The sequence below is a fragment of the Balaenoptera acutorostrata genome, chromosome 7 (genome assembly GCF_949987535.1).
Source record: "Balaenoptera acutorostrata chromosome 7, mBalAcu1.1, whole genome shotgun sequence".
NCBI lineage: Eukaryota > Metazoa > Chordata > Mammalia > Artiodactyla > Balaenopteridae > Balaenoptera > Balaenoptera acutorostrata.
In genome coordinates, this window is record NC_080070.1 from 97,791,629 (window position 1) to 97,807,476 (window position 15,848).

Genomic DNA, 15,848 nt, shown 5'->3' on the forward strand with positions numbered 1-15,848 from the left:
TTCAAAATTCTCTACTGACTTTTCTTAGTGTAATTACAGAGTGAATAATAGAAAAAAAACTGAGTAAGAGAAAAATGGCTACATTGAGAGTGTGGCTTCATAATTGCTATTATCAATGACGAAACAAAATAAAAAAACAGTAAAGATATTTGACACTGTTCTTTCCAAACCTGGCCAGGCTTACAAATCCTACAGAAAATTTAATTAACAGTAAAGAAAGACAAATGGACTTCAAATGGCTTTTGAACATAATTTTTATTTAAGCATGGGCTTTTAGCATGGTTCACCCTAGAGTGCAACCTTTTCGTTAAGTTAATAGAGAGTTCAGGGCTACAGGGCCATTATAATGTTGCTGGTGTTGGTACAACTTCATCAGAAATGTATGAATATGACCCGCAGGAAGAACAATCCACAAAGAGAACACAATGAAAACATCCACTGTTTTACAAATCACTCTGTTACCACAGACACAAAATGGCAGTTACTGTTAGTAAATCAGCCACAGAACACTTTAAAAGAACCTTTGGACAAGGAAATGGGAATTCCTTTGTGGGAGATAGGGTCTTCATCCACAATTTTTAAGTAGAAAAAATTTCAAGGTCAGGCATCTTTCTTATCCACAAAACAACGCTAAGCCAACATACGTTTCAAGGGGTATATTAAAGGAGATACAATATCTTTACAACTATCTTCTTGAGTAGGTATTTCAATGAATTTTCTGCAGAATATAAGTAGCCTGAAATTCAGCAGCAAAATATTGCAACATAAGTAAATACAGAGTCAATGTGTTGTTATATTGTAGAAGAGAATACATAAAGGACAAACAATGATAATTTAATCATATAAAACATGATACATAGCTGAAATACAGTCCACTTAAATAGCTTTGTGACCAAGAATGTTAAATACTGTACTAAATGCCATTTTAAACATAAAATCTCTTAAACTTTTGTGCTTAAACTTTTTTTTCTGTTAAACTATTTCTTATTTTCAATACTGCCACTGTAACTGATATTACCACAGATCACAATTTGCACAGACACATCAACATGAAGACATTTACTTATGAGAAAATAAGTCACTTGTCATTAGTTCACAGTGTGGGAAAGTGGTGTATACTCAGTCTTGAGAAGGGCTTTCAGTTAATCACCAAGTCCTTCACAGAAATTTCCTGATATCAGATGCAGTACGAGATTTAAAAGAACGGAAAACAACACATCACAAGTTGGAAGGGAAAATAAACTTTTTGATTCCTCATGGGTATCGTCTAAGTGACCTTCGTCTTCTGTTGTAGAAGTGCCTGAGCCCATGTTGTCGTGAAAAATTCATCATGTAATTTTGTTTGCGAGTGCTGTTAAAATCAGAAAGGATAGAGGCAGGGGAGGGAAAGGAGAAAGAGCATGTAAGTCCCATCATTGAAAGCACAATCTAGGACCTTAGTCTAGGTCCTAAGTTACCCTGATACTTATTTGAAAATTTTCAGGGTTAATAGGTCATGCTGACATTACCACCCCAGGACAGAAGAACTAAAGATTGACACCTGAATTCACTGCCTTTGGCCTTGAAGAAATCCCCTTCTTTTCATGAGTGAGGTCCGAACCAGAAAAAATGGTAAATTCTCTTGATTCATTGCAAAAGTGGACTGAAACTGTTTTTGGCTTTTTCATTTTATTCTTGAACTCTTTCTGAAAACATTTACTTGGATTGGAGTTCATTTGAGACAAAGTGCGTGCTGTACCCATTACCATATGCAAATACATCTTTAACGAAAGCATAATTTGATTCTTTCAGCAAACATTTTCATTTAAAGCTTAAAAAGCAAAAACAAACAAAGGGAAAACAAACTTGTTATCTGAATCAGCTTGACCTTCCTATTTTATGCAGTCTCGGGGCAAAATGAGGAAGTAAGTTTTTTTCTCAGAAGGTCGGATTCCGCTGCCTTCCTCAAACAATAAGCAGCTTGGGTCATATTCTATAAACATGGCCTTATGAAGGAGACACCCCACTGAAAAAAGATCATAAAATACTAAGAAAGTGTAATTCAATGTATAGATGTAAATATATGTGTATATATTCCCCCCATGTATGTACCTACACGTTCATGCATACATACTCTACGTGAAGCTGATAAAAGTACTGAAAATGGATTTTAGGAGCCTGTAGGAATATGCACGATACTGGTAGAGACAGCTGTTAAAGTTTTGGTATGGAAAATGTAATTTAAAAAGGATCATTATCCATAAGGTCACTGACAAGAATCAGACTCCTTTCACACATGGAGTGGAGTGACAACATGTCTCTATGTAGCACTGAAGGGTGGTTTTTAAGTGTGAGCCTCTTAGTATTTTCCAAATTCACTGAGTCTCTTGAATACTGTCTCGTCCTAAAGTCTTTTCCTCCTTAATTTTATGGGAACATAAAATGCGTATGAAGCAGGATAATGTCATGTGATGTGCTACCACCATGAAGGTCAGTCAATATGACATGAACTTGAGTCACGGTAAAGAGGTGGGAATGGACAATTTTGCACTGAGCAGTGTATTCTTCTGAGTTATTAATGATCAACAGACCAGGCAAGGTGTAGAATGATACTGTTTTACCTAGGATATTATACTAACACTTGTAACATACAGAAACCTTTAAAATAGGATTTTCTAGATGTTTGATCATTAGAAAAGAACATTTATAATAAAATCTCTCAAAGGAAAATGCATAAAGTGAATTTCATCAGATATGTTTAATCAAAAAGCAATAGTATCTGTGCTGAAAACTTGATAAAAAGAAGACATCACATTGATATATATTTTGCAAAATAAAGTGCTAATAACTTTTCACTCTGGCTTTCTATACTATCAAAATGCTAGAAACTATAGAATGGAAACAAAATATACTCTGAAGACACTGTAGAGAAAAAGAAAAAAATCAGGTTTCGTCTTCAGGTAGCTTGACTATCCTCCTTGCTCCCCTGTATCAACCAAGTTGACCCGTTTCAATGTCATAGTTGAAGAAGGAAATGAATGTATCCATTATCCATTAGCTGCTATAAGTACTAATTGCTGCCTATGTAAAGTCTAGTTACAAAAAACGGACAACGACCTAATGTATTGAACTAATCAAGTGTCAGGAGAAAGAATCCTCTCACCTCTTTAGTCACAGAAGATTGGGGCTGGCACTAGCTGTCTTCCTGCCAGCATCCTAGGACACCTTGTGGCCCTTCCCCTGAATTTCCCTGAGCTATCACAGTGGCCCCCTAAGCTAGCCTCCACATTCTCTCCCCTTACGAAAGAAACACCACTGAAAAGATACTATGAAATACTAAGAAAGTATCACCGAATGTGTAATTGTATGTATGTGTGTGTGTGTGTGTATCTTCCCACGCATACATACAGTGAATTTTGCACACCAGTTTCAGTAAACTTTCCCTCAAATGCTGGCTTTATCTTGTTAAAAAAAAACAAACAAACAAACCCATTCATAATCCCTGTAAGTCAACTTCGCCAGCTATTTCAAGTCCTCCACATGTTTCACCTTACTCTGTTTTTCAAGTCCTTTCATCCACTACACCTCACACAGACATCTCTATTCAAACTCACCTTGAGCCCCTTCCATCTGCCTTATTGGACAATCCCCAACACAGCTTCCTAAGATTTCTACTTATTTTTCAAGTATCACATTTTCTTTCTTGCTCACCCCCTGCAGTAGGGATTTCCCCCCACTCCTGTGAACCCTCATAGTGCTCATTTTCTGCTTTGCATGGAAATGATTTGTGTTCACATCTTGGCTCCCCATGACTAAACTGCGGTGGGTGTCGTGGATGTACCCCACTCCCTCCAGCCCCACACCATAGCGCTGAGCCTCCTGCCTGACCCCTGGGTGGTCAAGGCATGTTTGTTGAACTTATGGTGACTTACTGATTGGATTCCTGTTGTAAATCATTACTCTTTAACTATAAGGAATAATTGCAAAGTTAAAGCAATGAAAATATTCTGTTGAAAACACATTTAAAGATATAAGGTACTCAAAGAGAATTTAAAATAGTTAAAATATCTTACACGGAAAAAAGATAAACTCAGAACACTCAAGATATTTAGTTATCTTAATGCGACCGAGATGGACATGAAAGTGACCTCAATATCCGGGAACAAAGGAACATTTAATTTGAACAAAAGTTGATGTGCACGTTTAATGGCTTTAAAGCAACTTCTCCATATAACTATTTACTTATTATGGACTGATTTAAATTCTTCATTTTTGTATGTGAGAAAATAAATATTAACAGGTTGCAGATCTTTTAATACCTTGATAATCGATCGGTCCAGCTTGGAAGCTGACCTCTACTTTAGGAGGCATTTTGAGTCATTGGATACCCTTTAATTTTGAACACATTTACGTATCAGTAGCATATCTTTGGATCTCTGCGAATGTTGATATGCACTCAGCATTTGCTATAGATGCCTAGTGTTTTGTAGTCACATTAGAAATGGCCACATTTCCAAAGCACACTTGAAACTAACTAGTAATTTTGTTATGTAAATGTAAAGCATAAATATCTCTGGAGACAGTTAGGTTGGAATCTAACAAAGCAGATTTTTCCAGTTCATAAGCTTTTGAAAATCAAGCACCATGGGAAGCTATACCAAAGTGCTGCCTGCTTCGAGGACCATTTAATAAACTGACATGGTTATTAAACTTGTTGTGGCTTCTAAAATGTCTAAGGTATAGGATTGGGCATTAGAGGAATGTTAAACAAGTTTAAAGAGCTCATGCTTATTATCTTTTTTTGTGAAGCAGATCTGAGAGCCTATTTTTGTTTTTGATACATGTAGATGTATAGTTATAGATAAACTTATAACCAAAATAATTAAGGTGTGGTGGAATTTTAAGGATTTATTTCTTCACTGCGATTATAGGGGAGAGTATTTTTATGATAATTCCAGTGAAAGCAGGTCATATTCATCCCAAGGCATATCAACTACAGTACTTATCAATTTGCTTTGATTGTGAATAGAACTAGGTCCATTTATAAACTCCCATTATGAGTTAAGTCATTGAAGGAAGGGAGAATGATGACTTCTTGGAAATGCTAACTTAAATTTCCATTATCACTGAGGGAATTTGGGGACTTTAGACAGCATATGGAATAATAAAATGCTTCCCTGTTTCTGCATAGGAAATACGGATATTGCAAGTTTTTTCAAGAACTAGTGACTGTTCTCTCGAACTGCTCTTCTTCACTGGAGCCACTATCTTAGGTTATTATTTTGAAAAAATTCGACTGATTTTTAATTGATTCTAAAGGAAATGGGGAAGATAGAGACTTGGTAGAAGTAATTTGAACTCACAGAAATTTAGGCATTTTTACTGTTCGGTAATTTATTTTTCATCAAAACAAAATGATACAATAAATAATATTTTATATCAATGCAAAAATAAGAATCCAGTGACTGCCATTATCTTTCAGAGAAATATTGATGAGAGTAGAATGGGAAGCTGCCACTGAAACTAATCAATGAAACTGCCCTGCATAGAAGAAAAAAAAGTACATTTTACTTTCAAGGCCATGTGTTTTCAGGAGGGCTACATGTAGATAAGTGTGGGCTCATATATCTTACAAATGCAGAAGGTTTCATTTTTCTTTTCCCTGCTGTATGGGGATAGGAATAATATCTGATATTGTGTACCTTGGGGAAATGTTAAGGATTAAATGAAAGCTTCTAGTAGAATATGCAGATGTTTAATAAATGATAACCATTTTACCTTCTTTCCTAAGTTTAAAGTATCTCCATCAGAGGACAAATGTAAATATATATTAAAGAAGGCCAATCTTACCTAAGGATGCCTTCTTTCCTAAGTTTTAAAGTATCTCTATTAGAGAGCAAATGTAAATATATATTTAAAAAGGCCAATCTTACCTAAGGATAGCATCTAGAACTCACAAATATTATGAATAAACCCATTCCCTTTTGCCTGTTCATTTATTAACTTAGAATAGAATTAAGAAGTCTAGGCACCCTCACTCATCTCCAGCATAAGAGATCTTTTGAAAGACACTGCATTTAATCAAAGCCCCTAGCTCTTTTCCACACATTTCTATTTCCACTTTCCCCTCATAACAAACTTATAAACTGTTAACATTTCAAGAGCACCTAACAAAATCCCAGGCACAGAGTCAAACATTCAAATGAAGGAATGCTGATTGGTACTCTGGTCTATGCTCTTGTGCCCCATATTGTATACATCAGAAAATTACCACAATTTGGCTGAACTCCCAAGTTTACATGATATAGGTTTCAAGTGTTCCAGTATATTTCAGTATCACATATAACTTTGTTTTCACAGGTTTGTTTTTCAGTTGCAAAGGTCTTCTACAAAACTTCTCAGTTAACGTAGGTAACACTGATGAAACTACTAGTAAACAGTTCCCCGGAATTAGTAAGAGGACTTACCTTACTCTAGTGGAAAACCAATGACAGCAAATAATGAAATATAACACAAGTTAAAAAATGCCTTTCAACACATGCAGCACTGTGATTAGTCATAAAAGTCTGATCAGGTTTAGATGTGATATAGGATTTTTCATCTCTTTTGAAAATAAAAATTAAAGAAGTTATTTCTTATTCTTCTATACCTAATATATACATATATTTAACTTTTCTATGTAATGCAACATGCAATATTTGCTCATAACCGTATGTCAAGGTACATGTAGCTATAGTACTACATTTGGCATAAATGTTGCATATAAAGTATAAATATGAAAGTAATAGTTTAATAACTACCATTAATTTTATTATTTGATTTTTCAATTATTTACATTTTAGAACATACTTATTCCTGGATATATTAAGGAATGGGCTCTTAAAAATACGTAAGTCCTCTATATCAAACAACACAATCAAATTTAATAAAGGATAAATATGCTTTGCAACAAATGTAATATGCTGTTCTCCATAAATCATTTGTGCCAAAAATGTGACAGTATCTTAGTAATGAATACATGAGGGAATGGCCATGATGGAATTCATATTATAAAATCTGATAAATGCCTTTAGGACCATAGTTAGCAGCATATTCATTTCCAATTCTCAGCAAATGTGGTAATAATTCACTTTTTAGTAAATCAATTCACAAAGGCTGACTCTTTGCTGAGCAATTTGCTTTCAAGGTACACATGCAAAAATTGGCCCGCTTCATTGTACACATGACAGGTTGTGACTTAGACACGTACACAGGAAATGTGATGTGTGAATGAAATGCATAGTTGGGTGAGGGAGATTCTTAGGATAGAAGGATGAGTGCCCAGCAATAAGACAAAGGATTCCCTTTTATCCTAAGAAGAACCCCACCAGCATGGATCTTGTGAGGGATCTGCCCAAATGTATTCAAAAACATTTACTGAAAAACAAATATTCTACACTAGCCAATGAATTCAGAGAAATTAGGTTTCTGACGCTTGATTGTCAATGACTGTGTTAAGCTGCATCACTCAGACTTTACGGATGAGGACATTTTGTAAGCTAGTGAGGCTGGAAAAAAGTGATCTGTCAATTCAGTTCATCTGTTCTGTGGCAGATTAGCAAGGGCTTATCATCATGAAGTGCTTTTCATGTGCAGGTTTTATTGAAAAACATCATCAGAGTGGGGAGATTACACTCTCAAACAAGCATAAGGCATAAGTGACTTCGCTTGTTAAATGCTAGAACTGTGGTTTTTATCTTTATGGTGTGGGGCTTTTTCTGTATATCCATATTTATGAAACTCAAATCCTTCTGGATGGAGTATTTTAGAATTAAACCATTAAATTAAAAAAATATTCTCTATCTTGCTCATTTAGGATACACTCCTAAACCTTGAAATATTTTCAAAAGTGCTACATTTTTTTCTCATCAAACTCATGTATCTTCTTGGTTAATATGGGCAGTACTGAGGTTAGACTCAAGATACCATGCGTGACCACAGTTTTTCTTTCTAGGAGTTTTTAGCATGTGTCCTTAGTGCACATGCACAAAAGCTAAACTATGGTAATAAAGCTAGATTAGGGCCAATCTTTACTCAGAAAAGAAAATATGTTCTAAAAATGTATACCCCCAACCACTGGTTGCAAAAAACATATTAGTTGCCCTATCTGTAGCACTCAATTAGGCAGGGCTTGTATCTCTTGAGATATGCACCTCAGCGTCCTGTTCCCTCCACACTTAAGGAGTTAACATTATTAGTTCCTATAACTAAGTGTTATTATACAAAAGTATAGTTAATTAGGAGGATATTTTGAATTTAATAGGGCTTTATGGGAGTATTCCACCTCTCCATTTCTAAATATACATCTACTGCAGCAAAGTTATAATTAGTAATATTTGTGAATTGTGACATGAACCTTGGCTGGCTTCTTTGTGCTTTATTTGGTTGCAAGACACTTGGAAAAATTATTATATTTTATTTTTCTGAATTATCTGGAACTTCATTTTTAAGCTCATCAAATGAATGAATTAAAGTAACTGTTTTGTAGAGCTACTAAGGGCATATTAACTAGCAAATGCCTTAAAACTTTTTGCGACTCTTCTGAAAAAAAGCAGTTTGAACGAATACAGTGGCATAGAAATATTAAATCCTAAGACAAGAGCAAAACATCAAAAACATAGTTCTGAAAATATAATTTCTTTGTACCGTATTTTTTAAACAATTCATTGATTGAACTCAGCTTTATGAAGTATTTCTTCTTTCCAAAAAAGAAGGAAAACAAAGTGACTCCTTTAGTTTTAACAAATTTTAACATATTATATATATACACACACATATTTATATAAATATATAAAATTTTATGGTTACACGTGTAAAGTTATAATTTAAAATTATTCACCGAAAGAAGACTGAATAAAACTCAAGTCATGCAGTACTCTGCATGTGTGGCAATGCTCTTTTCTCATTTGAAATGTTTTAGTGCCCTGAGACTTTGAAACGATCATGCAGAATAAGAGCAGACAGGTGCCTACGTGCTAAATTCTTCTAAGTCTTAAAATTCTGGAGATGGAATAAAAGTGAAGTCTTTATAAATACAGATTATTGCTCCAGAAAAATACCAGAAATGCTAGGTTTCTGGTATCTTATATAATCTGACCTTGATTCTTGTAATAATATCATGATTCTGGTTACTGCTTATAAAAATTAATACCAACAGCAGGTATACCAGAAGGTTCCCTGGGGAGCTGTGTGGTGAGAACCTCTGAGGCAGCAGGTCAACTCTGTTCTGCTCCCAAATTGTCAAGGGGTTATTTTATACCAGGGAGTATATTTGTACTTCTGACCCCACCTACTCTTTAATCTTAGTACATGGGAGGGAACTGTGGTGATAATATGCCTTTGAAATCCAAAATGGATAACTGCAATTGCTTGGTTGGATGGGGGGATAAGAAATATCCTTTCAAACACATGACATGTTAACAATTGTTGTATCTACCCAAGGTCAGTATTAGCATCCTGCCTTCTATTGAGGACTGTCAAGCTTTGAACTTTCCATAAAAGTTGGTAATGCTTTGTCAGGCACAGGAAGCCCCATTAATGTAAACTGTCTTGGCAAGAGACTTGAAAGATAAAAACTGGTTATTGACTCTAAATTTGATTCTCAACCAGTTTATTAGAATGAACTGAGGTGCTTTTAAAAAAGACCAATGCTCAGGTCTCACTACAGATCAATTTAAATCAAGTAATCCGTAGGTATGGGCATGGACACTGGGACACTCATTGATGCTTCCAAAAGCTCCTAAGTGATTCTGATGTTCAATCAGATTGAGAAGCGCTGCTCTGAAAGGAAAGTAGCCAGAGCGTAATGGCTAGAGGGTTGGTTTTTTGGTCTGTCTGGATATATCTCTCTCTCTGAACTTACCATACATCATTCGTTTTAGAGCCCAGGTTAGTCTATTCTCCTGGAATAATGCAGTCTGAGGAAATCAAAATCTAAGTAAAACATCAGCCTCATAATATAGATTCAAGTGAGTCTGGACTGTTACTTTAAACGTCAACTTTATCTTATGGAGGCAGAGCCCAGCAAGTTGTCCAAAGCAGCAGAGCGCACAGTGGGAGCTTGTGTAGGAACCGGGTTGCTCTTGGATTTGGGGATTGATATGGATGCCATGCAAGCAGGTGCCTCAGTGAAAACTAAGACGAGGGCTATAACTCAAGACTGAAAAATTCAGCTCATGGCTATGATTGAAAGAAAACAAATCTGGTAGGTTTCCTACCAATTAATCACTTAAATTTGCTTTCCAAATGACTGAAATCAGCCAAGGGACTGATTTCGTTTTCGATTTGGTAAACAGAATGAACATTTGAACCTATCTACCGAGAAGATTCGCCTCTCCTTGCCAACCACTTGGAGCCATCAGTCCGAACCCGTCGAGACATAAGCATTCCAGTTCTACAGGAACTAGATTGTTAGAGAAAAAGCAAGTCATCTCTCTGTGGAACAGTCAACCCAGTTAGGTGAGAGCGCTGACAACTTTATTCTATGGGAGATACCATGGGGGAACACCCTTGACTTCTTAGGCGCTGGGATTGGTCACGAGGAATCTGAAACCACAAATTCTTTGTTCTAGTTTTGACCATGTCATGAAATGGAAGAATGCCCCAGGCATCTGTTGCTAGGACAGGTGTTTGTAATTGGGCACATGTCCTAGTGATACTCTGTACATCGACCAGTACAGATCCTTTTTCTTTTCAGGATGTCATTCCATTTTATAAGGCAACTCAGATCTGGTAGTAGGCATTGTTTCCCATTTACCTGGAGACTTCTGTTTGATCCAATTTAATTAATATTGTCAAACCCTTAAATAAACCTTTGCTTATTGAAGTTTTCTAAGGTATATTAAATTATATTTGGGGCTTTGTTATTTCACTGTTGACTAGAGCTGTAGTTTGCAATTGTGGAAGAGTATAAGCCAAAGTGGTCCCATGGGGGTTTCTCATCAGGGACAGTTCTTACTGAATTAAGGAGCATGCCATATCAAAGGAATTTCAAACCTTTCTGAAATGCACATGAGATGCTATGTATCAGATACTCACAGAACGACCTCCACATGGTCCAAAGCCCATTGATCATGACCTGTTCCATTGTGGCGTGGCTGCCACCAGCGCAATAAAACTCCTTTCATCCGTGCCTCCCTGGGTCACAGATAGAAGGACAGAGAGGTTAAACACTAGAACACAGAGAACTTTCTGGTAGGTGACTTGCAGACTTCAACTACAATAGTCTAATCTTAATCAACATAACTTTGGGTATGGAATTTAGATTTGCTTAGGTCATAGTATTCTCCTAAGCAGCATCAAGTTTTATTGGCTACTCAAGGATTTGCAATCCTTCTACATCTCCCTCCCTTCTTCCCCTTGCTCCACTAGTACCTGGAAGAGTCACTTCTGTAGTCAACAAATGTGACGTGCCTTCTATGCGATGGGCACTGTACTAGACGCTGGGGTACCATGCCAGGCAAAACTGACTAAGCTGCCTATCCTCAGCCAATTTTTAAACCGGTGTACCCAGCAGAAGATTAAAAATGTTGTTTCCTAAACGACTAGAAACACTGGTTACTGGGAGGGAAATACGCACAGCGCACCCTTGTATTAAATTGTTTTTCTCTCTTCCCTCTTGCCCTCATCCTGGCTCCCAGTTCTGTCTGTGGTCCTAACAGAAAACGGTAACACAACTCTGGAGATCTGAATTAGTCTTGGTTCTGCCACCACCTACTTTTGCGGCGTTGGTTCAGTAACTTCACCAAACACTGTTAATTGTTAGGATCACGTGTGACACCATGCTTTTGCTCTCTGACCGCTTACAGGGGGACGTTGTAGGACACCCTCTGAGCCTGTGTGAAGTCCTTCGGCTGGTGCTGCGCGATGACGTGCCAGGTGATCCCGTTGTTGACACTGTACTGCAGCAGCACGGCCTTGTCCACGGCGTGGGGGCCACTCAGGTCGCTGTTGCAGCTGTCTGTCTGCGACGTACTCCCAATTTGCAAAACAAACATGATTTTGCTGAACAAACACAGGGGAAACCATGTGTAAACAAAAGTCAGGAAGTATTCAAGGAGTTATACTTTCTATTTTTTTATCTCTCTCGTTCCTAAAGTCCATAATTTTCATGTTCATAATATAGTAAAAACAGAAGCATCCAGTCTTATGACTAAGTCACATAAATGACAGTTTACTGAACTTATCTTTTACATCATACATATGAAAAAATAAGCCCAGAAGGCTGGTGTTCTACACAGTGAAACTTTTGACTTTCAAAGATCTTTTTTCTTCTTATGATGTTAGAAATCTTGTTAGAGCATTTCTCCTGAAACACCTTCTGTTCTCTGCAAAGTGATATGGGCCAAATAGGCAGCTGAGGACATGGAGAGGACAAGAAATAAAACCACAGTATTTATGCTACGTGCTTTTTACAAATAGCTTCAAGCTGAACAGAATCTGGACAAGGATAAATCATCATGTTTATTTTAGGAAAGGATATCTGGAGATCAGAGCAGAGGGAAAACTGAGTTAGACACACAGGCTGTGGACCATATCTGTTATCGTGTTTGACGTGTCCTTTTGTTTTTCACAGGCATCCTTACCCTTAGAAGATACAGTTTTTAAACATAGGAAATCTATCCTCGTAAGATTCCTAGTGATTAACAGGTGGTCAAATAAAGAGCCTGACTTAAACTGGTAAATGTATTATTTAAATGCATTAATTAATTTAAAGCAAAGTTACTTGTACGACATGGTGCGCAATCATTAACTAAGTGGCTAGTTGTAGCTATATATGGGGTCAAGGAAGACATCAGGTTGATCTAGATTATGTACATCATTTTGGTAGGAAAAAAATTGGGGATGGGTGGACACAACAACTTCTGGCATCTATGGTTAGTTATATGGTTACTCTACAGGAATTAATTTTTTAACATTTTTATTGTCTATCATATCGAAGGCCCCCCAACCTGCCTTTCTGCCTCTGAAAATACATTATTAATATTAAGCTTCAAGTAAACATCTACATTCCCACTAACCCAACATTTAATTCTCAAAAATACTCATGCACTTTTGAGCATTCAGTGAGTAGTTTAGTATTTTGCAACCTTTATAAAGCCTTGGAATCTCTTCTTGAATTACACAGACAATAAGCTGTGTTTGCTCTGGCTAAGGTGGTAGAGCTGGGAAGGGCAGGTGGGGAAGGAACCCTCTTGGGTCTCTTTTTCTCTGTCCTCTCTATTCTGAATTAGCGTGCAGCTCATAAATCATGTGAACTTTTAAAGTTCCCATCCATCCAGCCATCGATCCTCCACTTCCTTTTATAGCTACATATGCTAAATACAGGAATATGTATGTTTGCATTACTACGAATCTCCTTCACATTCACATTTATATTTACATGCTTGCATATGGTCCATATTAAATTATCTATATAGATTATTCATAACCAATTATTTATTTTTGTCAACTTTATTGAGATACAATTGGCCTCTAACATTGTGTGAGTTCACGGTGTTCAGCGTGTCGATGGGATACACTTATCCGTTTCTTATATTTGGCCATTTCTCCAGGCTTATGCCTATGTTACCAACACTCAGCCAGTGTGTGTGAAGAGATACAAGGTAATTCTACACTAAATTTAAGCAAAGCATAATTCTGAGTTGTGAAAACATATAATGCTTTTTCATACCAAATTCGGATGATATTTAGGTTTCCACTGCTTAGTGACACCTGTGCCATAAAGTTCATGATCATTGCTAACAGCAGACAGTGAGGCGCTGTGACTGATTCTATGTCTGGACTACAACCCGGGAGTCGTATTACCTTGCTCGAGTGAGATCCAGAGGTTTGGTGGCAGCTTGCCTTATTTGACAGCCGTTAAAATAGAGTGAGTCTCCATGGGCATAGGGTGCCAGCTGCCCACAGCCACTTCCTATCACTCCACCTTGAATAGTCTCCCAGTTTGCCTCAGTGACTCTTGCGGACTCAAAATTATCTTTAATATAACTGGGAAGATCATGACTGAAAACAGAGCAATCATCTCCTAGAGGGAAAGGAATAGTTGCAAAAAGTAGCTGGAACACGCAGAATCATCAAAGATTAAGAACAAGCATTCAATTTCAGATTTACTCCAATCAATTTCAGATTTATTGTAAGAATGACAAAATACCAAGCAGATACAGACTCCCAGAAATGCATGTTTCTCTTTTCTTTCAGTAATTATTGGCTTGTGTTGCTGAAAAATACCATTATCTTTGAGTCAATGTTTACTAAAATATGTAGGTGCTAATGTGCTTATTTCTTGTATAAGCCCATTGTTAAAAAACTACAGTGTCTGGCTGGGCCTGTATGTTTACCAATGACGTGTCTCCAGAGGGTGATCTCACCCTGGCATTAGAGACAACCTAATTTCTTGTCCCCTAGCGTGATTTTGTAGCAGAAAATAAGTCATGTTCTTGTTCTCTTTCTAGCTCTTATATTTGATCATTCTTGAGAGCAGAGTCTATATTTTATTCATTGTTGGATCCCAGCACCTAGCACAATATTGAGCACATATAAAATATTCCATCATGAAGCTGGGATAAATACATGAATAATAAACTGGAAGTGTCTCTCAGAGACCACAGAGCTGAAATATGGCCATTTAAGGAAGGTGCTACTTTAGCTAATGTGTATGTCTTCGCATTTCTCCTTCATTGGAACAGCACAACTTTTCTCAATGTCTACAATAGTTCAAAATCGAAAGGTCATAGCTCTGTTGGATCAGGGAAGAGGGCAAATTCCAGACACCTAGGACTCCTTGTGAGACATTTGATTTGTTCATTTGCCTAAAGTTCAAATTCTCCAGCTAATATACAAACAGACCCAGCTGGTCTGAGTGGTAATGAGACCAGCGGAAAAAGATGGCAGCTAAGTAATTTCTAACCTCAGAGATGTGCAGCGGTCTACATTTACCATACTCATTACACTTGGAGGCAAGGAAGTAGCATCCGTCAAGAAATCTAAATGGATTCTACTCAATTCAAATCTATGGGTTCTTCCATTGTACCCTTGGGGAAGCTATATAATTTGGTCCTCTTTGTATAACTCTCTCAGCTCTGAGAGACAGCAAGGCTGACTGGAAAGGACAACTTGAGTTCTGGTCTTCTTACTGACATGTACTTGCTATGTGACCTTAGGCAAGTCACTTAACCTCCCTGAGTCTCAGCTTCTTTACCTGTAAAGTGGGAATAATGATATTAACCATAGCTAATTTATGGGGAATATCATAAATACTAAATGACTCTGCTGAATATACTGGTGGATACTGTGTAGATGGTAAAGGATAAGGCAGTGTAAGGATTCACTCAAAAAAGATTTACTGTGCATTGCTATTAGGCTCCGAGGGTATAATGGTAATTGGATAGCGTGAACTTTATAACATAGAGGCTGAAACCTATGAGAAACATTGCATCAAAAGAAAGCAGGGCTGCAGGCCTTCAAACAGGCCGACATAGCAATCTCCTGGGATGTTAGGAGTTGACTAAATACTCTGCCCCAAATACACAGTTAGCCTCTAGAAATTCAAGCAGTAAAAGTATATTTTTTTGAGCCATGAAGGTTTTTTCGTATGGGACAGAGTGACCTGGGAAACAGAACATCTTGAATTGTTGTCTCCATCTTGGGAGAACAGTGGCCGCTCCCTGGACCGGGAAAGGTCCAGGGAGAAGGAATATTGGTCCAGTATCTAGGGACAGGCAGCCAGGCCAGGCAGGAGAAAGGTCCAGAGTGGAAATCAAGTGTGAAAGGTAGGGGTTGGAGCAGGGAGTAATACGGAAGTCGGAGAATGTGAGGTACTATAGAATATC

The 15,848-nt window shown here is 37.3% G+C and overlaps 1 protein-coding gene across 3 annotated transcripts in view; it reads right to left on the minus strand.

Annotated features, from left to right (window-relative positions):
- Positions 1 to 236: 236 nt before the first annotated feature.
- Positions 237 to 15,848, minus strand: part of RELN (reelin) — a 529,785-nt gene continuing 514,173 nt past the window's right edge. Inside the window, exons 61-66 of one of the 3 annotated variants that reach the window (XM_057550216.1) lie at positions 13,825 to 14,044; positions 11,824 to 12,021; positions 11,056 to 11,154; positions 10,337 to 10,420; positions 6,447 to 6,582; positions 1,266 to 1,351 (exon numbers count right to left, since the gene is read on the minus strand). In XM_057550216.1, coding sequence (XP_057406199.1) covers positions 6,453 to 6,582; positions 10,337 to 10,420; positions 11,056 to 11,154; positions 11,824 to 12,021; positions 13,825 to 14,044 — 731 coding nt within the window. In that variant the 3' untranslated portion in view covers positions 1,266 to 1,351; positions 6,447 to 6,452. Of the gene's footprint in view, positions 1,352 to 6,446; positions 6,583 to 10,336; positions 10,421 to 11,055; positions 11,155 to 11,823; positions 12,022 to 13,824; positions 14,045 to 15,848 lie in introns of all 3 variants that reach the window. The other 2 variants (XM_057550217.1, XM_007177312.2) reach the window with 2 other exon arrangements.